A 22,884-nucleotide genomic window follows, 5' to 3' on the forward strand; every position below is an offset into this window, starting at 1 on the left:
GCTTGTTCCAAACGGCTGTGGCGGCTCGAATCCAATCCAACGATGCGTGCAGCTTCGTGAATTTTAGAAAATCAGTGTGTTAGACAGCTATGCTCGTATTTATAGGCCTAGGCCACGCCTGTTTCGGCGGGAGATGACGCAGAAGGGCGCGAAGCACCCTCATTGGTCAGCGTCTCTGGCCTCGCATAGGCTGTGCTTTTCTGGCGGAGCAGCCAATGGGTGAGCGATATTGCTCCGCCTAGGGTTGTATGCTACAGAAAAGCGTTTTACAATATTTATAAAATTAAGGATTAATTTTTAGGCTTCAATCTCGACAAAGAAATATCTTTCCCGTAGCGTTCTTTCGACGCAGTACTCGTTCCCTCTCCTAGAGAGAACCGAGGTTACATCAGTAACCGAGTACGTTATTATAACAATTGTTGAAAAATCTAATCTTGTAAATAAACCACCATGTATTATTCTGTCTTCTCAATGGCATTTAATCTTTTCAGTAAACATCTTCCAAATTGTGTAGTGCTACTCAATATACAACTTGATGACAATTGGTGCTCTCACAAGATATGAACCTAATATCTTGAAACTGGATCTAAATACGGACTCTCCATAGACGGTTGCCTCCATAGACGTATTCGCCATGTTTACTTCCTGCCCTCCATCGGAAATCGCCCAGCCTTTGCGCGTCATCATAATCACGTGACTGAAACCAAGCTATAGGAGAGGAAGAATTGTCTAAACTCGTTAAATCATCTAAATCAACAACATGTATGTTAGACCCTATACCGACTAAGCTACTGAAATAAATGCTTCCAGAGGTCATATATCCTCTCCTTAATTTAATTAATTCATCTTTGTCACTAGGATATGTACCGAAAACTTTAAAGCTAGCTATTGTTAAACCTCTTATTAAAAAAAAACATAACTTGATCCTACAGAATTACAGGCCAATCTCAAATCGACCCTTTTTGTCGAAGATACTAGAAAAAGCAGTATCCTCACAACTATGTTCCTTTCTAGAAAGAAATGGAATATCCAAAGATTCCCATTCCGGATTTAGACCGTATCATAGTACTGAGACAGCTCTCATTAGAGTCACAAATTATTTATAATTATTTGCTATTTGCTATCATCCGATCGTGGTTGTATCTCTCTATTAGTGTTACTTGATCTTAGTGCTGCATTTGACACTATTGACCACAACATTCTTTTAAATAGACTCGAAAAATTATGTTGGCATTAGTGGAATTGCACTAGCATGGTTTAAATCATTCTTATCTGACCGTTATCAGTTTGTAGCAGTAAATAAAGAGATGTCATATCGATCACAAGTTCAGTATGAAGTACCACAAGGCTCAGTACTAGGACCGTTGCCGTTCCCTCTGTACATGCTACACTTGGGAGATATCATTAGGAAGAATGGCATTAGTTTTCACTGTTATGCCTATGATACTCAGCTCTGTATGTCTTTGCTCCGTGACGAAACTTGCCAATTAAAGAAATTAACGGAATGCATAGCTGATGGTGGGACAATGGCCATTTGAGTGACTGGCTTTTATTTTACCCAAAACTAAAAAATCTATAAAAATTTCTGCCAGGACATTATCTTATGTTTACAGGGTCACCGTTTATATAAACTCTTTCCCTGCCAGCATTTTATATTAAAATAGCGGGGTTGACAGCCACTGCCAGCATTTTTTATCATTTTCACAAAAAATATTATGGCCCCCAGAATATTTTGTTGTATGAATATCTGAACATGTAATTTATCAAAAGAAAGATTAGAGCCTCTGCAAATACATAGATAAAGACACAATATAAAGTGTGTGAGTGTATGGAGATTCCTTTAACAATAAAACACAAAATATGGGCAAAACACAGGTGAAGAAATCGATACAGAATATTCCTTCATATTAACAGTACAATGGGCCCTATATTTACAGATACTTTAATTTGCCATTAAAAGTATGTATCAAAATTGCATTTGTTTTAACCATATACAATGTAAGCAAAGAACTGTGGTTTATGCCAGTAGAAGGCGGATGTACGGTACCTTTGCATAGACACAGCTGTCACTAAGCGTCCAAGAGCTACAGTTGCCTTCACACATGGGGCACATGATGGTGGTGTTGGCCTCACAGATCTCTTTACTGAAACAAAACAGGAAAACAAACACTCATGAATCTGTGCTTTATTGAGAAGAATTTGTAGGGGAACATTGAATACTGCGATGTATAAAAATGTGATGTAATATTAATGTTTTGATATATAGACTGATGGGATCATGTTCAGGCATACTGGGGGAAATTTTGAAATAACTGAAAACCCCAGCAAGGACTAACCTTACTTGGCTGGAGTCCATGGTGAAAAGCCCATAGAGGAAGACAAAGAGGCCAACTAGAGCAGCGGGGATCAGCATACCTGTATACCAGCCCAACCAGGCAAAATACAGCCCGATCTTCTCTCCGAAGTACCGCCTATGAGACAGACAGGCCAATCAATGAAGAAATATCAGTAAGAAACATTAATTATAGGGCTCAGTACATTTTCACAACATTTATTAATCTTGATTAACATTAAAATAAAAATATACTGCTGTTAGTTAGTTCGTAATGCATTTGACTGATGTTATTCAGCTTGTTCAAAATATATTAGTATTGTCACAGGTTGTCTGTGTAATCCAGAGAATGATGTGTGACGCAGAATGGAAAAAGATAATATATTTTAATTAAAGGAGAACTCCGGGCAATTTTTAAGTTAATCTTGATCGTTATACCTTTGTGATACTGTCTATAAAAAAAACCCCGAACCGGATTGGTGCTTGCAACACGGAGCTGCTACCGCTAATGCCCAGAGCTCCACTCAGCTAAACGGCAGTTATGGGGTCATATTCATAAAGAGTGTTTTTGTGCCTCTTAACAGACACAAAATGCAATTAAAATGTCTATCCAACATGAACAGGGTCCTTACATGACAACAAGATGCGTTTAGCAACTAAGCCATTGTTTAAATTCAGCTAAATAGTGGTTTAGACGGCTAGCTGTAGTGTCGCGCTGAAGTCACGTGGGAACTCCCGTTGTAGCCGGGAAAAGGTAAATAGAAGTGTGCAGGTGGAGGAGCGTCGTGTGTGTGAAGAGTGATGATCGGAGTTGCTCACAAATGAAGAATAAATGGTTCGTAACGTAACTATGGGGAATATAGAAGATTTTGAACACATGGAAGAGGCTTTTGAGTTTGATGGTCGTCCTTATTTATTCGAACCCGAGTATACAGATGAAGAACTAGCCTCACACTCTTCACACACACAAAGCTCCTCCCACCTGCACACTTCTATTTACCTTTTCTTGGCTACAACGGGAGTTCCCACGTGACTTCAGAGCGAGACTACAGCTAGCCGTCTAAAACACTATTTAGGTGAATTTAAACAATGGCTTAGTTGCTAAACGCATCTTGTTGTCATGTAAGGACCCTGTTCATGTTGGACAGACATTTTAATTGCATTTTGTGTCTGTTAAGAGGCACAAAAACACTCTTTATGAATATGACCCCATAACTGCCGTTTTAGCTGAGTGGAGCTCTGGGCATTAGCGGTAGCAGCTCCGTGTTGCAAGCACCAATCCAGTTCGTTTTTTTTTTCTATAGACAGAACTCACAAAGATATAACGATCAAGATTAACTTAACAATTGCCCGGAGTTCTCCTTTAACACAAAGAGCAAGACTACAACACACTAACCACAAACATTAACAAGAGATCATGAACTGAAGGAACATGAGGAACTGGGAACAGGTGAGGACTATTTAGAGACTAACAAATGAAAGACTAGAACTAAGAGAATGAAAACCCAAACAAGACCGTGAAGCCTAAACATGACTGTGACTGTCACAATGTGTTGCTGTGAAGCAGACCGCGATGAATATGAAGATATGACAACAGAGGAACTTAAGTACTAATGCAAACAAGGTAATTAACGACACTCAGCTGAACTGAATAACTACTCATATCTGTAACCATAGAGACAAACTAAGAAAACCAAAGAAACTGATGAATACAAACTAAAAGTCCAAAACACAACAGAACAATGACAGTGAATTGATATGAATTGCACTTTAAAAAAAAATAGTTTAATAGATTAAAAAGAAGAAAAAAATAAAAACATTATTGTCCCAGATACACAGGTTAGATACATTAATAGGCAAAAAGGTGGCTAAAAACAGTATTTCATCAGAAAGATGCCCGACTCGTATCTCACAGAGATAACTTGTGCCTTATTGTGACTATTGACACCATTATAACTCAAATTAAGGCTGTGTTTACAATATACCAGGTCTGGCCGGTTACATAACTCCACAAATCTGATGAGAAGCTAGCAAGCAGAGAGTTGCTGTGTCGGCACATCACCATCGCAATTATTTTTCTGTTTCCACTTTAAAAGGAGAGGGCTCTAATCCAGCGTCAATATACGATTGTTATGAACCTGAGATAGCATTTTCTCTCACGTTTGACTACAGCTGTGATTTACACAAGAAAGCTGCGGTCAGCCACACCAACACAGTCCTGCACATTATGAATGAGTTAGTGAGATTAAAGCTGTTTTCACACCGCAAATGTTTCCGTTCAGGATTTCACTGCCATTCTGAGTCATCAAGAACCTTCCAGACTTTTTTGAAAAAGCCCCAAACAAACAAACAAACAAACAAACTGGAAGCTGTTGTGAAGACTCAAAAACTTTGCCAGTATCTTCTGTCTATATTCACAGTGCACTTCAATTCAACTGCTTAAAATAAAATGTGTTGTGTAAATTTGTAAATAGATGTTCATTGTTTTTGTCGCAATTTTTCCTCCGTTGCTGCACCATTAACCACTTTACTTAGGCCTCATCCACACTACTGCGTTTTAGTTTAGAAACGGAGAATTAAAACGAATACGATCTCCGTCCACACCAGCGTTTTAGCTGCGTATTAGAATTGATCTCCGTCCACATTAAAACGACTGAAAAAGCGGATCACGTGACCATTCACCAACACTGGGCATGCGCGTGCTGGTGTAAACAGGCGCATGTAGGCAGTGATAGCATTGTAAAATGCAGAATTTACTTGCACAACAACTGCTAGCAAAGACATCAATGTCAGCAACGTCAGACATATAGTAACAGAAAAATTCTTTATCCATGTTGCAGTCACTAACGTTACGTAGTCCAGGCTGTTTTTGTATGTTTTCTTCCCGGGGACGGGTCATGTGATGGGTGGCTGACGAATCAGGGAAGGATACGCCATGACTGATGACACCCAATCATAGAGCCGAGCGTGAGCTTCTGCGCCATTGTTTGTAAAGTCCTCCGTTTTGACCATCTTCACTAAAACGCCCTCCGGAGATTCAAAACGGGGTCGGAGCGTTTCTAAACTTCTCTGTTTTAGGTCTTCGATTTTGCCGTTGTAGACTGGATGGGAGGTGCAAACGTAGCAAAAGGTCTCCGTTTCTAAATGAAAACGCAGTAGTGTGGATGGGGCCTTAGTCCTTCAGAACTTTATGTTTAGCCATCGGAATGTCAAACAGCATTTGACAATATTAAAGTGTTGCTGTGTAGTGACCCTGTTCTGACTGCTTCAAATGTCTCCTTGGCGTATAAATTGGAGGTGGACGCGAGTGATTTAGGAGCTGGTGCCGTTCTTCTACAAGAGGATGGAATCGATCACCCTGTTATTACTTCTCTAAGAAGTTTAATAGAAGTCAATGGAATTATTCAACGATAGAGAAGGGCGCTTTGGCTTTGTGGTTGGCAATCCACATTTCGAGGTTCATGTCGGTTCTTCTATTTCTCCTGTGATTGTTTATACAGACCTTAACCCATTAACCTTTATTTCACGAATGCGTAGTCAGAACCAGAGGTTGATGAGGTGGTCCCTTATTTTTCAGAACTACAGTCTCGAGATTCGGTACAAGAAAGGTACAGATAACATGGTGGCAGATGCTCTGTCTCGGGTCTAAGGAAGAGTACCTACTTTGCTAGGTTGGTTCTATCAAACATGTATACATGTTTGTTTTTAATGGTGTGGGTGTTACGTCCTCTATTGTTTTGGGAGGGTTGTTTTAGTTTTTTCCCCTCTCTCTCTTTGCTTTTTCATCTCACAGGTCCTGTGATTGGATGGTGTTCCTGTCAGTCATCGAGTCCACCTGACACCCTGAGAACCAATCAGAGACTAGTGAGCGCGTATAAAGACCCGGATATGACACGAACGCGGGAGAGCGTTTCGTTTCTCCTTTGTGTGCTCTCCTGCATTTTGCTGTTGTTTACCTTTGCTTGCTTTTGCTTAGTTTTTATGGTGTGTTAAAGTTTTCTTCTGTTGGAACTTTACTCTTCGTAACGCTGTTTTACCGCGTTTATGCTGTGATCCGACTCTTGATTTCCCAGAGCTTATTTAAGTCTTTCTCCGATACATAGTGATGGGACCAGGTTAGTACATCACGTGATTTACATCTCACAACACGTAAAGTTATTTAACACACTAAGTTATGAGCCGGTGCTAACCCATGTATTTATGTTTATGTAGTGCATCCTACTCTGAAGATATTTTCTTTCCTGTTTTCGTTTAGCGTTTGTGCTGGGGTTTAGTTAACGTGTTTGTTTGTTTTATTTCTTTCTTTTCTTTAGCACAGCTTTTGTCACTCAATTTGTAATCATTAATCTTTTATGTTGTGTATAATTTGTAAATAGTTGATCATTGTTTCTTTGGAAGTATATTTGGTTCACTGTCATAGGCGTCGATTTCGGTGGGGACGGTGGGGTACCCACCAGATTTCGTCATGAGTCATTTTGTACCCACCACTTTTTAGGGTTGCTAGTAGGGCTGTAACGATACACCAAACCCACGATTCGGTTCGTATCACAATGTTTGACCCACGATTCATTGACCCGTTCATGTAACATATAGGCCTAAGGGTGGTGCTGCCAATAAAGCACCTAAAAGCTGCCACAAAGAACTGGCAAAAGTAATCTGAATATGTCAAATATAGCAAGGAGACATTTTTATTAATAAACAAGTGTTTTCTGTGTCGCTGCAAAGATGAAGTTGACGATGAACGCGGCAGAGAGAAATGCACATTTCATACGGATAACATAGTTTTCTTTCGTTTTGAATGGTTCTGTTTAAAAGTATGATTTAAAGCGTTCTGTAGATAATATATATATTTCTCAGGTCTGTGAGGCAAGTAGTCTGTGCTGAGTTTCGGTTCATTTATGAGACGAGCTCCAGTTCATGCGCAGGCGCCTCCGTGTCGTCGTGATATCTAGGCTATTATCTGCTTTACTTATTATTTATTAAATCCAGGCAATTGGTTGATAAAACATTGATTAAAATTAAGATACAATTAATACAAAATGAAATTCACTTTAAAGAAAGGCTTTGTGCTTTCTGATTGAGGTCTGTGAAAGTTTTAAAGCATATTTTAGTGCCGATTTCAGAGCGGTCACGTCCGTAACATTGTTTTTTTCCTCATAAATGCGAACTAAATAAAATTATTAATAAAATTCATATTTTATGTTCTGTGCAGCTCGTTTTATTTTTTTCTCACGTTTATATTAATTTCTGCTTAAATAATGAGTGTATGGAGGAATATAGCTTATTCCGCGCTCAAGCGCATGCATAAATCTTGCCGCAAAGCACCGGCAAAAGCAGGCTAATGATATATGTCTGAAAAATAATGAGGCATTTTTATTGTTTATTAATAAAATATATATTTCTAAATCAGTGTCGGCTGCAAACATATCTATTTATCTCCACTGTAAAGTGGATGCGCCTTTAAATAGAAATGCACCTTTCATATGGATTACAGCCTAATCAGCCGGTATTTGCTTTCAATTCAAATTTTTTTGTTTAAACGTGGATATTTCGAGCTTTATATAGAAATATTCATCACATTTTTGAGGCTATACACTGACTGCATTTCAGTTCATTATTGAGCTACAAGTTCACGCCATGGAGATAATTAGGCTATAGCGTGCCCTGTTTGTTTTATTTTACAAAAGCACAACGTTTTCTTGTAATTGTGAGTTTACCCAAATAAAAGTAGGCTACTTGCGACTGATGCGTTATTCCTTTTGGACCTCAAAAAAGATTGAGTATTTAAAGTTGTTTCCTCTGTTGATAGGAAAATGCAAGTGTTCAAGCTGACGCCTACCATGCAGTGTGCGCTCTACACTCCGCACACACACTTTGGATATGCACCTAATATCCATATAGGCTAATAGCGAACATTTATCTAGGTTAAAGTTAGAGCGAGTTAGAGCTCTGTCCCCAGCACATTTCAAACCAAACTGACGCCCATGTTCACTGTTTATTGTATTATTGGGTGTTTTATTACCGGTACACCAAACTATTCTTCTTACTAAAAGCAACTACAAATTCAGTTTTGGTCTCTACCTGTTTCTTAATTTCACACATCGCATTTCCTCAAAAGAGTAAATTACCCTACTTTTAACAACATTTTATTGGATCTATTCTCTTTTTCTTTTGTGTGGGTTACGTCCCATAACCTCTAGATGTCAAATATATGTGGACGTAACAGACATCATAGTAAATATCCGGTTTATCTACAGTACATCAGTGCCTGATATGTGCATATGAATATATTTATACATTCAGTGTCCAAATGTGTCCTTATTCCTTTATTTTCCTAAATATATTTATTTATAAAATATATTTATTTATTCATTTATTTATTTATTCAGTAAAATTCAGTTTTTCAGTCTACAAAAAAAAAAAAGTTTCCGAAATTCCTTAAAAGTAAAAAGTGGTCCATTTGTTTAGACAACATAGTAAATGTTTCCAAAAGTGCCTTTCTTACCGTATGAGGTCTAAAGGCTGGTATTTGTACCAGATTCCCCAGCGTGCCCACCTTTCGTACAAAAGGTGTCTGTGGTTTTGAGCCCCATGGGTTTTAATCGGATGTCTGCTTTTGTAACTTCCCTAAAAAGTAAATAGGTTTCAATATCACCTAAGAAAACTTCAACAGTAAGAAAATAGAGGTACAAACTACATTGTGACAGGTAATACATTTAACTCATTTTACCTCATGTGGAGGAAACGCTGCCTCATATGTGCTGTTGCCAAGTAACCGATTAATGCCTAAAAAATAGATGGAAACAGAAAAAAAAGCATGAATTTATTTTTCTTCAATCTTGGCTTCTATTTTGCATCTTAGTGCCCAGAATGACAGTTCTGATGTCTGACTGTCTGATGATTCTATATGGCAAGAATACAATTCAAGGATTTGCAGAAATAAAATAGTGGTGTAAAAAGTCTAGCAACCTTCAAACACACAATGTATAATTTCATATCAAATATTCAGTAGCACCACATTCACCACAAATGAGATGTTACGACTTCTAAAATGTAACACACATACTAATGCTACGGTGAGGTTGGGAAATTAACTTTTTCACCCACCAGCCACAGAGACTAGTGAATGCCAGTTCCCTTTCGAGGGAACTCGCGCTGCGTCGAGAATCGTCACATTGGGGAGCGCCTTCAACATGACGCGTCTGAAACCTGTATGGAACTAGTCCAATCTTGATTGGTGTTGCGTCATTACGTCATGTGTTACGTTATGTGACTGCGATGCAGAAACTATAAAAGGATGCCGGATCACAACAGCGTCAGCTTTCTGGTCTTCAGCAAGTGTTCTGTGTGAACTGTATTGTCTTATTTGGTGTTGTCTGTCTGAAATCACTAATATTCATAAATATATATATATAAAAGAATATGGCGAGCAAAGAGAAGCAATATGGGCAGTGTACGGAGAGACACCTGTGGCTGAACCTGTCGGGTATTAGGGAGAAGGACAGGGCCTTCCTTCTCGATTTCCCGCTTTCGCCTTCTGGCCTGGTTTCACGAGGCGAAGCAGTCAGCTGCATTGAAACAGCTAATCTTCCACCGTCGTTCCAGATCTCGTGGGTCTGCTGCCAGGGAGCAGTCCCACGAGGCAGCCGCCAGCTCCTCGCACCTGCAAGAGCAGAAGGAGAGTGTTGCCTCTTGTCCCCCCCTACAAAAGGCCTGGGGCCACTCTCAGCTGAAGTCCTCCAAACTGGAGCCCTCAGGAAATCGATGTTTGCGAACACAAATAGCAGTGTCCACCCGAAAACTTTGCTGCCCTGGCGAGTTCCCTTCCTCTCATGAGGCCTGTAGAAAGTATAAATCGGTTCATTCCTGCCAGTCAACTGCTTGAGGTCACCGAAATCGTTCAAAACATAACACCCGAGGTCAGTCTCGAGAGACTGGTCCCCCTAGTAGAGTATCTAGACACCTGGAAAGGTCTTCAAAACGTATCTCAGTGGGTCCTGCGCACGGTGAAAAAGGGGTATTAAGAATTAAGTTTGAGTATCGTCCACCGAAATTCAGAGGGGTATTGCACACGCTTGTCAGAGCCCCGAGCTGGGTCGGGTAATGGAACAAGAAGTTCAGTCCCTTTTAGTAAAGGAAGCCATAGAGCAGGTTCCTCTTCTGGAGGGGGAATCCAGGTTATACAGCCGGTACTTCATAATCCCCCAAAAGGATAGGGTTTATGTCCTATAATAGGTCTCAGGGTTTTGAATCGGTCTCTGAGGAGGTTCAGATTCAAGATGCTAATTATATCTATAATCGTGACAAACCAGTCCTCTGACCTGATCTGACTCACGATAATAGATATAGTTAGCATCTAGATCTAAAAAGACGCGTACTTCCACATATCCATCCTTTCCCATAACAGGAAGTTTCTGAGGTTCGCTTTTGGGGGAAAGGCGAACCAATATCGAGTTCTTCCATTCAGCCTAGCATTGTCACCTCGCACCTTCACGAAATGCATGGATGCTGTTCTTGCTCCACTGAGACTTCAGGGCCTTCCTATTCTCAATAACATTGACGACTGGCTCATTCTGGCACAGTCACAGGAGATGGCGGTTCAACATTGAGATGTTGTTCTGCACCATCTGAGGTGCCTGGGGTTGAGACTCAATGTCAAGAAAAGTTTACAAATTCCTCTACAGAGAACGACATTACTGGGGGTAGTGTGGGACTCATTTACGATGTAGCCACAGTTGTCTCCTGCTCGTATAAACACCATCTTGACTACAGTCACCAGTATCAAGCTAGGCAAAGTAACCCGCAGGTGCCTTCGTTCTTTGGTCATGTGGAAGAAACCATGGTTCCTGTCCCAAGGCCCTGTGTTGGGAGCACAGTGTCAAAGAAAAATAGTGACCACGGATGCGTCCCCTCACAGGGAGCGGTCATGGAAGGCCGCTACATCAGGGGTAAATGGAAAGACCACCATCTCTCTTGGCACATCAATTGCCTGGAGATGTTGGCAGTATTTCTGGCTTTCAGACATTTCCTTCCGGACCTCAGAGGCCATCATGTTCTAGTGTGAACAGACAATACGTCGGTGGTCTCATATAAATCGACAGGGGGGCTTGAGATTGCGCACTCTATCCAGACTGGCGCACCAGGTTCTTCTGTGGTCCCAGGGAAATCTACTCTCAATCAGAGCAATGTTTATTCCTGGGGAGAAAAATGTGGGGGCAGACATCCTGTCGAGGCAGGGACTGAGGCCCGGGGAATGGAGACTCCATCCTGAGACGGCAGAGTTGATATGGAGGAAGTTCAGTCAGGCGGAAGTGGATCTGTTCGCCTCTCACGAGAACACACACTGTCCGCTCTAGTTTTTCCTCATGCATTTTGCTCCCCTGGGACTGGACGCCATGGTGCAGGCATGGCTGAGGCAACGACTGTATGCATTTCCACCGATCGCTCTGCTCCCAGGGGCTCTAGAAAAGGTCCGGCGGCACTGGGTCAGTTTCCTCCTAGTAGCCCCATACTGGCCGGCCCAAGAATGGTTTTCAAACATCATAGCTCTTCTAGCAGGCCCTACGTGGCAAATTCCGATCAGGAGGGACCTTCTTTCTCAGGCCGGGGGCATAATACTGCATAATACATAATAATTATGACCCTCGGCCGGAGCTATGGAAGCTGTGGGTCTGGCTCCTGAGGGGGACCAACTCATAAATGCTGGTCTCTAAACTGAGGTTGTTGATACCATCCTAAACTCTAGAGCCCCCTCCACGAGGAAACTGTATGCATTAAAATGGAATGTTTTCACTTTATGCTGCAGAAAACATCAGTTGGACCCAGTTAACTGCCCAGTGGCTTCAGTACTGGAGTTCCTCCAGAATCGCTTCTCTGACGGGCTCTCCCCGTCCACGCTTAAGGTTTATGTGCACACACCTCTAAGGTTGGGCACTATGGGGAGACACCCACTTATAGTACGTTTCCTATGTGGAGCTAGGAGGATGAGGCCTGTTGTTCAGACCAGGGTCCCCACGTGGGACCTGACAATATGGACAAACCCAGCCGTTGGGTTCAATTTTTTAATTACATTTTTAAGCTAATGTTTGGGTTTGTCCATATTTGACCCAAAATTGTGTTGAAACAACCCAGCATTTTTTTGAGTGTACTCGAAAGGGAACGTCTTGGGTTACGACTATAACCCTCGTTTCCCTGAGACGCTGCATCCCTCGGCCACACTTCCTGCACTCCTGAAATCGACCTATCAGAAGCTGACGCTGTTGTGACATCCTTTTATAGCTTCCGCACGAGTGACATAATGACGCAACAGGATAGGACTAGTGCCATACAGGTTTCAGAAGCGTCACGCTGAAGGCATTCCCTAATGTGTCGATTCTCGACGCAGTGTCTCGTTCCCTGAGACGTTTTTCATGTATTTATGTACTAAATATGAAGCTCAGATATATATATATATATATATATATATATATATATATATATATACATATATATACTGTAGTAAGATGTCCCGTGTGGCAAGATCAACACTTTTAAAATATTTGTCCCAAGTCCACTAACAGATATTCACTATAAATAAAATGTCCATTATGCAATTACCACACTAAAATATTAAAGTTGATTTGATTTGTACAGTTACAGTGCATCTGAAAAGCATTTTCTTTATAAATATAAACAATTCTATAACTCTTCTGTAGTTTGAATGCTGTAAAATTCATACAGTAGTGGTTTACAGTATACAGCATTTGTGTGTATACTCACAAATGCTGTCAAGCGTTACTGATCATTTAAACAAACAACCATTCAGAAATGCTTGTTCTTTGAGATATAATAACATTTTTACAACAAGAACCTGCAATAGTTTCTTGACAAAGGCCAATTTTTCTTATATGAAATGGAAATATAGAAAATATATGTCCATAGTGACTGGCAGATAAGGCAAAATAACCCATTTGGGAGGTTGCAGTGTTAATTTCCCACCTTGGTTATGGAGCAAAAACGCATGTATGAAAACAGAAAAAAATACTAAATCTTGATTAAATATCAATTTAATATTGAGCATTTGTCTAATTAAATTGCCTAGTTCTATAAGTCTGTCTAAAACACATCGGACCCGATTGACTAAACATGTAAATTTATTAGCGTGAGACCGCAATTCCATAAAAGCGAAGATAGAGTGTTAAGTGCCAGTGATCTGACAATGCTCAAATTAAAGAATATACCAAGAGCCTCGCAAATTAGCATAGAGCCTCATAGAGTCGATGATAATCAGTTGCAGGGGTAATTTATTAACAACACAGGCGGTTTGCCTGTGGTTATCAAAAATAACGGTTTGGCAAACGATATGTTCGGAAAATGTCTTTCTCTGGCATTCCAAACAAATGAACAAGTCCTATCAAGTTGTTCTATATGTTCTCTGAGGTGCCTCCTCCAAGCCATCGCAAGCATGTCAAGCACAAAAATTTGTGGAGACACATGCTTTTTTTTGTCGTTAAATAATGGCGCAAATACAACAAATTGACTACCGCAATCCTTAGTAAATCACATTGCATGATTTATTTAGATACTCTCCTCCATAAAATTACCTTTTCATCGCTACGTGTCTTTAGTAAATCTTGACAGTTTTTTAACGTCATAAGAGGGTTTACGCTGGCGCAAGCTCGAGGCCCCATAACTCACTAAATGGATGAGTCTATGAATCTCGAAAACAGTTTAGAACATGTCCAGGTCATATTCAGATATCCAAAAAATGTATTAATAAATAAAGGTAAATTTTCCCAGTCGCTAAACTGCATAAAAACCTTCCTTTCTATATACCGTATTTTCCGGACTATAAGTCACACTTTTTTTTCATAGTTTGGCTGGTCCTGCGACTTATAGTTAGGTGCGACTTATATATCAAAATAAATTCATACTGACTGAGATGAAGCAAGAGAAAACATTACCGTCTACAGCCGTGAGAGGGCGCTCTAGTTAGCGGAGTTGTTCAGAAGCGACACCGTGTGTTGGTAGGCGTGGCGTGTGTTGCTTAGGCGGCCGCCTTAGTTCCAAAGTGCTGCGGGAAACCCTGTGTTACGTTAACATGCCGGACACCTATTCAGCCTGTTGTTCTGTGTGCTATTGTGTAGTTGAATAACTTGCCTTTCCAGATTAAATGTCTGTTCTTGGTCTTGGATTTTGTGAAATAAATTTCTAAATAAATGCGACTTATAGTCCAGTGCGACTTATATATGTTTTTTTTTCCTCTTCATGACGCATTTTTTGACTGATGCGACTTATACTACGGAGTGACTTATAGTTTGGAAAATACGGTAGTAAAATAATTGCAACTCAAATCAAAATATTAAATATTTCTGCCAGAAATGCACAAAAAGAAAAATCACATTCTCAAAAAAATATATTCCACTGGTAGCATATCGTATTTAGTTTTTTGCATAGTGGTGAAATCTGACCTGGACATTTAACATTTTTGAAATCCCCCATTCCGCACTCGTTGTCAATTTTTCTCGCAATCTCTTTGTCTTGCTGATGCTACTTTTAGAGATGTGATGATATTTGGGCATCCCTGTGTGCCCATACAACAGAGACTGTACAGCACTGTACCCACCTTCCCATGAACTCTCTGACTGGCCCATGAAGAGCCGCTCGTGATGGCCATAATAATTAAGCAGATACAGACAACACAACGGAGGAGCTGCAGAGAGACGGAGACCGTGTGACCAGCAGAGACATGCAAATACACGCTCACACATAGGACCATGGGGGACACGGACAGACGGGGACTGTTTCAGTTCTGTGATGTTTATAATGTGATTAGTGCTGATCATAATGAATGGAGTTTTAAGGCTTGACGAGTATGTGGTGAAGGACTGGAATACAAAAAAAAAACTGGATTTATACAAATGGGCGGATTTAAAAAAAAAATGTATAGACAAAATGGTATAAAATGCTCAGGAGCTTCACCGATGACTCAGTTGTCGTCTCACAAGTTATATGGAAAAAGTTATACTAGGTATAAAAGTTTTTCAAAACATTACTCTGGTTATCTTATACAGACAGTGATGCTATTGTATGTATGCCTAATGTGTAAAAACTGTAAAACAAAATGTTTTATGCATTGCATTTAGAGTAAGATCATTCTTAATTTAATCAATGAAACTCGTTTATAATAGCACGATAGGGCCATAATGAGTCAAATGAACCACATTTTTGAAACTGTCATTGGGTTTTTTTGTCTTTAAGCATGAAATCTTCAGTCCTCGTTCTTTGTAAATGTAAATGAGCAAACAGGTTTGGAATGACTTCTGAGCGAGAAAAATATGACAGAATGCTCATCTTTGGTTGAAATTTTCATAAGCATCTTCAGAAGTCTGAAATAAATGTGGAGAATGTGTAGTTCACCAAAAAATGAATGTTCTGTCATCATTTACTCACCCAAATGTCATTCCAAACCTGTATTTTCTCTTTTTATCCTGTAGAACATAAAAGAAGATATTAAATTGTAGTGTTGTAGAATTCAAGACCGGTCTTAGTCTCGAGAAAAGGAAAAGGTAAAAACCTTTTCTGCTAGATACCCTAATATCACCATCTGCTCTGTTCGGCAAGGCGGTCAACGCTATTGCTGACAGGTTTAAGGTTTAATTGAGGCTATTCTATCTTTTACCTTTGACCCGAGATCTGGAACCTGCGGGCTGGCCCCGGAGAGTGATCAGCTCGTAGATTTGGGTCTCTCAAGCAGGATTATTGAGAACATTTTTAACCTTATGTGGCAGGTCCAATGAAGTTCTTCCTGCCTGCATGTGGTTGGTTAGTCTACTCATTGAGTTTCATCCTATCAGTGGGCTGCAGTAGAGCGTACATCAACGGGCTGGCTAGAGTGTATGGCGTCACGAGTCACCGCCCCTTTCTTACCGTGTCGTCATTCAGTCGCCATCCAGGTATGTTCGGTGATGTTGTCAATGGCATACTGTAGCTAACGTTAGCCTATTTTCAGGGCGGCATATGAAGTCCTGCTGTTGGCATTGAGTTGAGGTTGTCCCTCTTCTGGTAGGTGAAAGTCATGATTGTGTATTATCTAAATATCCACTCGTATTGTAGCTGCATCCTTGTTTGTGTACAGTCAGAGGTTTGAGTGAGGCAGATTCAAACACGGCCAGGACGGGTGTTTACATTTCAGTACGGAGGCACTTAGTTACCGGGGGCGCACACATTGTCCTCCCGATAGACTGGACGAGCCCTCAGCTTCCAAGCATGTGTGTTGTCTGCCTGACTGATTTGGTTCCCGGAGCTCGGGTTATTTTCTTTTTGTCTTAGTATCAGTAGTGTGTTTGTTAGATTGTAAGACTGTTAATGTAAGCTTCTGTTTGGTTATTGTATTATATTTACTTTTTGTTTAGTTTGTTATGGTTTAAGGGGAATAGGACTTTATGTTTGTTAAATCAAGTTAATGTGAATCCTGGTAAATGTGAATTCTTTATTTTTTTGGTTGTTCTTGTGTCTTGTGTGGCCATAAGTAATCATTTTATTTTTTTTCCTTTTTGTATTAGTTATTTTGGTATTGGATCAGTATTTGTATGATGTTTTACTTGGAGGAGAGAACACCTTTATCCGAATTGTTTTGTCTTTTGTGAAGTGACTGTTTCTACTGTGACAATTCTGAGTTGTGTATAACCTAATTCTGTTGTTACAGGAGCTGCGTGCTTAAGGCAGGGGTGGATTGCTGGTGGTGGTCTTTTCATCACGAGTGCGGTGTCAAGAGGGGTGTGTGTACGTGTGCGCGAGTGTTGGTGCACAGGTGTACGGGAAAGGTGACTTGCCAAGGAGGTCTTATTGGGCCCTTTATTGAGCGACTCTTTGTGGGTTTTGTTACATGGTGTAATTGGTGTGGTCTACTTTAAATGTTATTGATGGTTTGTTCTGTGTTTTTATAAAGTCTCTTAATAAAACGTCTATCTTTAATAAAATGTATACTTTTTGTACCCAGACAAGATTCCAGGGTGGCGTAGTCGCTATCAACCTTTAAATCCCTCTGTGTCTTGCAACATCTCCCTCTACAAGGAATTATATCCCCTGAAGTGGTATCTCTTTGCATTGTGGTGCAGTCAGCGCCATTTGGAGTCCACTGCCCAGTTGGTTCAATGCTAGAGTTCCTGCAGGAGCGTCTTTCATCAGGGCTGCTACCTGTGGGTGTTTCGGCTTGCCATGTTCACCTCCCACGTCTTCTGTGGGAGCCTCCCTGGTCTCTAGCTTCTTGCACGCATTGTGCTTTTCATGTCAGCCTCAGAGAAGCTTATGAATCTCAAGGTGTCTCTGTTATTGGCGCTAACTTCGCTCAAAAGAGTTGAAGACTTTCAGGCAATTTCATTAGTGTCCTGCTTAGTCAAAGTCATTGCACCATAGGAAGAATTACGATCCGAAGTTGTCTTCTTCGACCTTTCATCTTTTCATCATTCTCCCATTGCCATTTGAACTCACCAGACCAGGAGAGGCTTTAATAATAATAATAATAATAATAATAATAATTCATTACATTTATATAGCGCTTTTCTCTGCACTCAAAGCGCTATACATAGAAGGGGGAATCTCCTCAACCACCACCAATGTGCAGCATCACCTGGATGATGCGACGGCAGCCATATTGCGCCAGAACGCCCACCACACACCAGCTTACTGGTGGAGAAGAGACAGAGTGATGAAGCCAATCAGTATATGGGGATGATTAGGAGGCCATGATGGACAGAGGCCACTGGGCAAATTTGGCCCTGATGCCGGGGTTACACCCCTACTCTTTCGAAAGACGTCCTGGGATTTTTAATGACCACAGAGATTCAGGACCTCGGTTTAACTTCTCATCCGAAGGACGGTGCTCTTTGACAGTATAGTGTCCCTGTCACTTTACTGGGGAGTTAGGACCCACACAGACCACAGGGTGAGCGCCCCCTGCTGGCCTCACTAACACCTCTTCCAGCAGCAACCTGGTGTTCCCAGAAGGTCTCCCATCCAGGTACTAACCAGGCTCAACCCTGCTTAGCTTCAGTGGGCAACCAGTCTTGGGCTACAGGGTGATATGGCTGCTGGCCAATGGTCATATGGTGACATGGCCGCTTTACCATTTGTATCCAGTCAGGGCCCTTAAGTTGATGACAGGGAAACTTTTAGAACAATGTTGCTGGCCAATGTTGCTGAGCGATTGTTGCTTGGGCACTTTCCCATTGAGAATGGGCAACACATTTATATCTGGATAATTTAGACTGGTCGTGGGCCCTGTGTCTCATCTGGTTCCCCATTGAAGGCAACATTGCCCAGCAACATTGCTCAAAAAGTTGCCAAGTGTATCATCACCTTTAAAATTTATGTTGACCACTCGGGCTTGTGTCTAAACAGAAGAATCTAATCTAAATCGAATAAACTGTTGGTCTGATAGAAAGGCGCATCAAAGGTTTTGCTGCCATCAAGCAGAGCTTGTCGCACAGTATAACTGATGCGATTTCTTTTGCCAATGAGGCACGCGGTCTGGCTTTTGCATCAGAGCTCACACTATCCAAGGGTGTATATTTGCAGGATGCTTGTGCTGTGGCAGGGAAGCCTCTTCGCACATATTTATAGGGGTTTTACAACATGGATATGGATTAAACCCTAGACTTCCAGGTCCCGTTGGGTTAATCTATTTTGCTTGCCCACAGGATTTTTCAGTAAGATGGCGAGGGTATTAATGTTCCCATAGCATCAGCAACCATGGCGTTCCACCATCACCTGACCACTGTCGGCCAATAGAATTGCCGTGATTTTCCATGTGCTTCAGACACCGGCACACACTGAAGGCGTTCCCATAGGGTCAACAACCATGATGCAGCGTCTCGTTCCCTTCTCAGGGAACCAAGTTACATACGTAACCTGAGAAGTTATTAATAGTTTGTATTGTGAGCCTCATATTGAGGACAAAACATGCATTACTGACCAATCATATTACATGGAGACATATTTATGTTAACAAAGAGCTGGTTGGCTATTACCTTGCTTCATTTGATTAAAACTCTCAGGTTTAATAAAGCCAGATTTGTAAACAATGTCTCATTTGCTGCCAATGTTCACTAGGACATTAAACTGAGCTGCATTGGCATGATTGAGGAGGATTTATGGGGGATTTAGAGTTCTTCTCCCAATCTGATCTGGCCTGAGTGAGTGGGCGGTCATTATTAATTTATTAACATTAAAATCCGGCTTGCAAGACCAGCTTTAATCAGCCGAAAACCACAAGAGCAGGCATACAAGAAAGCTAAATAAGAAGGGCATGAGCGTGAAATTAAAATAAGAGGACTAACAGAAAGATTGGGGGGGGGGCATATTCAGTTAAAATGGTCAAAGGGATACTTGTAGGTCGTTGCAGATAAAACAATAACACAGCTCTTCAAATATTTACTAACAGAAAGTTGACAAAGATTCATGTAGATTCATGATGTTCACGTACTAGAACTGTCTGAATTTATAAATAAAGGTGACTTGACTTGACTCTTCAAATATTTACTAACAAAGTTGACAAAGATTTATGTAGATTCATGATGTTCACGTACTAGAACTGTCTGAATTTCATAAAGAAAATTGATCTAACTGCCTTGTGACATAATTTTCTTGGAATTGAATTATTATTATTATGTCATGACTAAAATGATGTCACAATGCAATGAGATCTTAAGCTGTCTGTCTGAGCAAAACGGGGAAAGAAATTATATTCACAATTTAACCAATTTTGTAAATGACTATAGTCTTTTTAATAAAAATTACTGAATAAAAAGATGATGTGTGAGAGGACATGATATATAATTGTGTATATGATATAGATGGATAATAAAGACTGGAGCGAGGAAAAATATGTGCATGACATGTTAGATGGAGATGGTTTCAGGGGTGATCAAGCTGACCTCTTACCCATCTTAGACTTCGCGTCCTCATACTTTGTGCGCTGTAGTACATGATGTACTATTCTGCTTCTGGTTGAGTTTGAGAAAAACGTCTCTCTGTTGTTGATGGTAAAGCTATAAGAAAATAAAGGACATTGTTGTAATACACAAACATGTAGTAGGTCGCATGCATTCATCTACTTTACTGACTAGAGTAAAGATTAATACGCAACAGCAGCTTAGAGATCAGAACTCAAATATTTAGTATGTCAGTGTAAATATCAAATTAGACAGGATTGCAGCTGAGCTGACCCAACACATCAAGCTCAGAGCAGATTGTGTGGATTACTCCCAGCTGTCTCGGTATAGGCTACAGACACAAATGTATACATTAAAGAATGGTTTATTTTCCTTGATGAATCTCACAGAACATATCAAGAACATGTTCAGGTCATGTTGCACCTCAAAATCAAAAGAAATGAATCAGAATAAAAAATGTGGGTTGCTATTTTTTTTCAGTACGTACACTTACGGTATACTAACCCAAGAAAGTACTCGGTAATATAAGGTAACATGTAGGCTACATGGGTTATGGTTAGATTTAGTGGTAGGTTCAGGGTTTAGTACCTAGTTATTACGTAGTTATTGCAATTACTATAATAAGCACATGCGTACATATGTGAAGGATCCCTTCACCACTCTACAGATAAAGCGTTGTGGGGATAATTTCGGTTTCACGTATCCGAAGAGATAAAATTCTGTATCAAATTTTTAAGGCCAGACAAGTAGTTTAAAGAGCTAAATAGAACCATAACCCGGTAACACTTTATTTCGATAGTCCACTTTAGACATTCTACTAACTATAAGCAACTTTGCAGCTACATGTCAACTAACTGTCATTAGAGTATTAGTACACTGTCTGCTTAATATCATGCTAACACTCTAGGCTCTATTTTAACGTTCTGAAACGCAAGTGTCAAAGCGCAAAGCAACTTTGTGGGCGGATCCCGGTCCAAAATGACTCTTGCGCCCGGCGCAAATCTAAAATGTGTTGGTCTGAAGTAGCTTCATTATTCATAGGTGTGGTTTGGGCGTAACGTGAAATAAACCAATCAGAGCGTCCTCTCACATTCCCTTTAAGAGCCGGCGCGCTTGTTCCAACGCGGATTGCTATTATAACGGCGGATTTGCCAGCGCACGCCAGGAGCGGTTCACAGCCGAGAAGACCGACGTTCTCGTCAGGACCGTAAAACACAGAGAAGTGACATTGGGCATGATGGGAGAAACCCACCCAAATTAGCTTCGGTTAAATAGGCGTATAATTTGGGTAAAAATGTAGCCTAATCTAGTTTTTTTTTTTTAAGATTAAACCCTGCTTGCTCAATTCGACCATTTCTGTGCATACAAAACCTCTGTCCAACCTCTTACCAATAAACCCTTACTAATAGCACCACCTAAACGAAAAACTCTTTTACCACCGGACACAGTCATTTATGAGGTCATGCATTTAAAACGATCTCTGATCTGTAAAGTGGATGTCAGCAAGCAGTGACTTCAGTGCATTTACAAATAGTCATCAAGTTCAAGCACATCAAGTACATGATCTAAAGTGCTTCCATCATAAAACCTGCAATGAAAGGGTCAGCTGAGGCTAGCTCCGTTCATTGGTTGATGAAGGTTGCAGAAGTGTGGTTTCAGCTTCAGTGCTCAGCTATCTAATTGCAGTATCATATTTCCAGAAAGCAAAAGGTGTCATGTAATGGCATTTGTTCGGTCATAAAGTAGGGCCATATGAGATTATTTGAGAAAACATGAGATTTGATTATAACAAGGTCATGAAAGAGGAACATACTGGTGCACTCTGGCCCTGCTGAAGGGGGCGGTGTAGCAATCCGTTTCCTCCAGATCTGGTAGTGCCTCCTTATCCAGTTTCATAGGGTTCCTGGGTAGCCAGCTTTTCAACTGACGACATCTCAGCTGAAATTGACTGTAGAGATACATTTGCATTTGTCAAAAAAAAAACACACAAAAAAAAAGAATAATTGTCTCCAATAAATAAAAAACGATAGTGGTTTCTCCATTCCAAACTTAAAGTCCCTTCTAGAGTTTTCTGTTCTTATGCAAATTAAATCAAGCCTGATTTAGTCCCTGAGACGCACAACAAATATCAAGCTAATTAACTTAATATAATCTTTATTCCCCAGAGCTATAGTTTCACTCAAATTAAAATTTACGTAAATGAACAAAATAGAAGTACTACTGAATGTTTTTTTGACTATAACGCAAATAAAATTAAATAATTAACTCCCAGCCATATTTGTGGAAACACAGAACAGTAACACCAGCATTATCTTACCTTCCCATAGTTTTTTTCTTCCAGTCTGTGAAGTAACACTTTTTCCTGTAAAATACATATATCATATAATCACAATAAATGTACTTACAGTATGAAGTGTAGCACTGTACAATGACAATGAGCTCTACCTGAAGGGCATCCTAATGTTCATCTGCTCTGCATATTTACACAGCGTGTCCCATGGTGCATGGATCTTCACAAACAGGATATCACTGTTGGTTAATGAGGGCTGTCAAAGTGAAAGAAAAATCATTATCAGCTTATTATAAACATAGGCATATCATTAAGATGTACTGGTTTCA

General features: G+C 40.4%; 2 protein-coding genes across 5 annotated transcripts in view; both read right to left on the reverse strand.

The window, feature by feature from the left end:
* The window catches only part of LOC306993340 (uncharacterized protein), a 179,676-nt gene that overhangs the window by 64,958 nt on the left and 91,834 nt on the right, over window positions 1–22,884 (reverse strand). The window lies entirely within an intron of this gene.
* The window catches only part of ano3 (anoctamin 3), a 134,241-nt gene that overhangs the window by 47,277 nt on the left and 64,080 nt on the right, over window positions 1–22,884 (reverse strand). For 2 of the 4 annotated variants that reach the window (XM_079602988.1, XM_079602987.1), the window contains exons 5-13: window positions 22,711–22,811; window positions 22,583–22,627; window positions 22,079–22,213; window positions 20,255–20,361; window positions 14,937–15,023; window positions 9,063–9,118; window positions 8,838–8,959; window positions 2,337–2,471; window positions 2,048–2,144 (exon numbers count right to left, since the gene is read on the reverse strand). In XM_079602988.1, coding sequence (XP_079459114.1) covers window positions 2,048–2,144; window positions 2,337–2,471; window positions 8,838–8,959; window positions 9,063–9,118; window positions 14,937–15,023; window positions 20,255–20,361; window positions 22,079–22,213; window positions 22,583–22,627; window positions 22,711–22,811 — 885 coding nt within the window. The remainder of the gene's footprint in view (window positions 1–2,047; window positions 2,145–2,336; window positions 2,472–8,837; window positions 8,960–9,062; window positions 9,119–14,936; window positions 15,024–20,254; window positions 20,362–22,078; window positions 22,214–22,582; window positions 22,628–22,710; window positions 22,812–22,884) is intronic. The other 2 variants (XM_079602989.1, XM_079602990.1) reach the window with 1 other exon arrangement.

Source organism: Phoxinus phoxinus (assembly GCF_949152265.1).
Source record: "Phoxinus phoxinus genome assembly, chromosome: 25".
Lineage (NCBI taxonomy): Eukaryota > Metazoa > Chordata > Actinopteri > Cypriniformes > Leuciscidae > Phoxinus > Phoxinus phoxinus.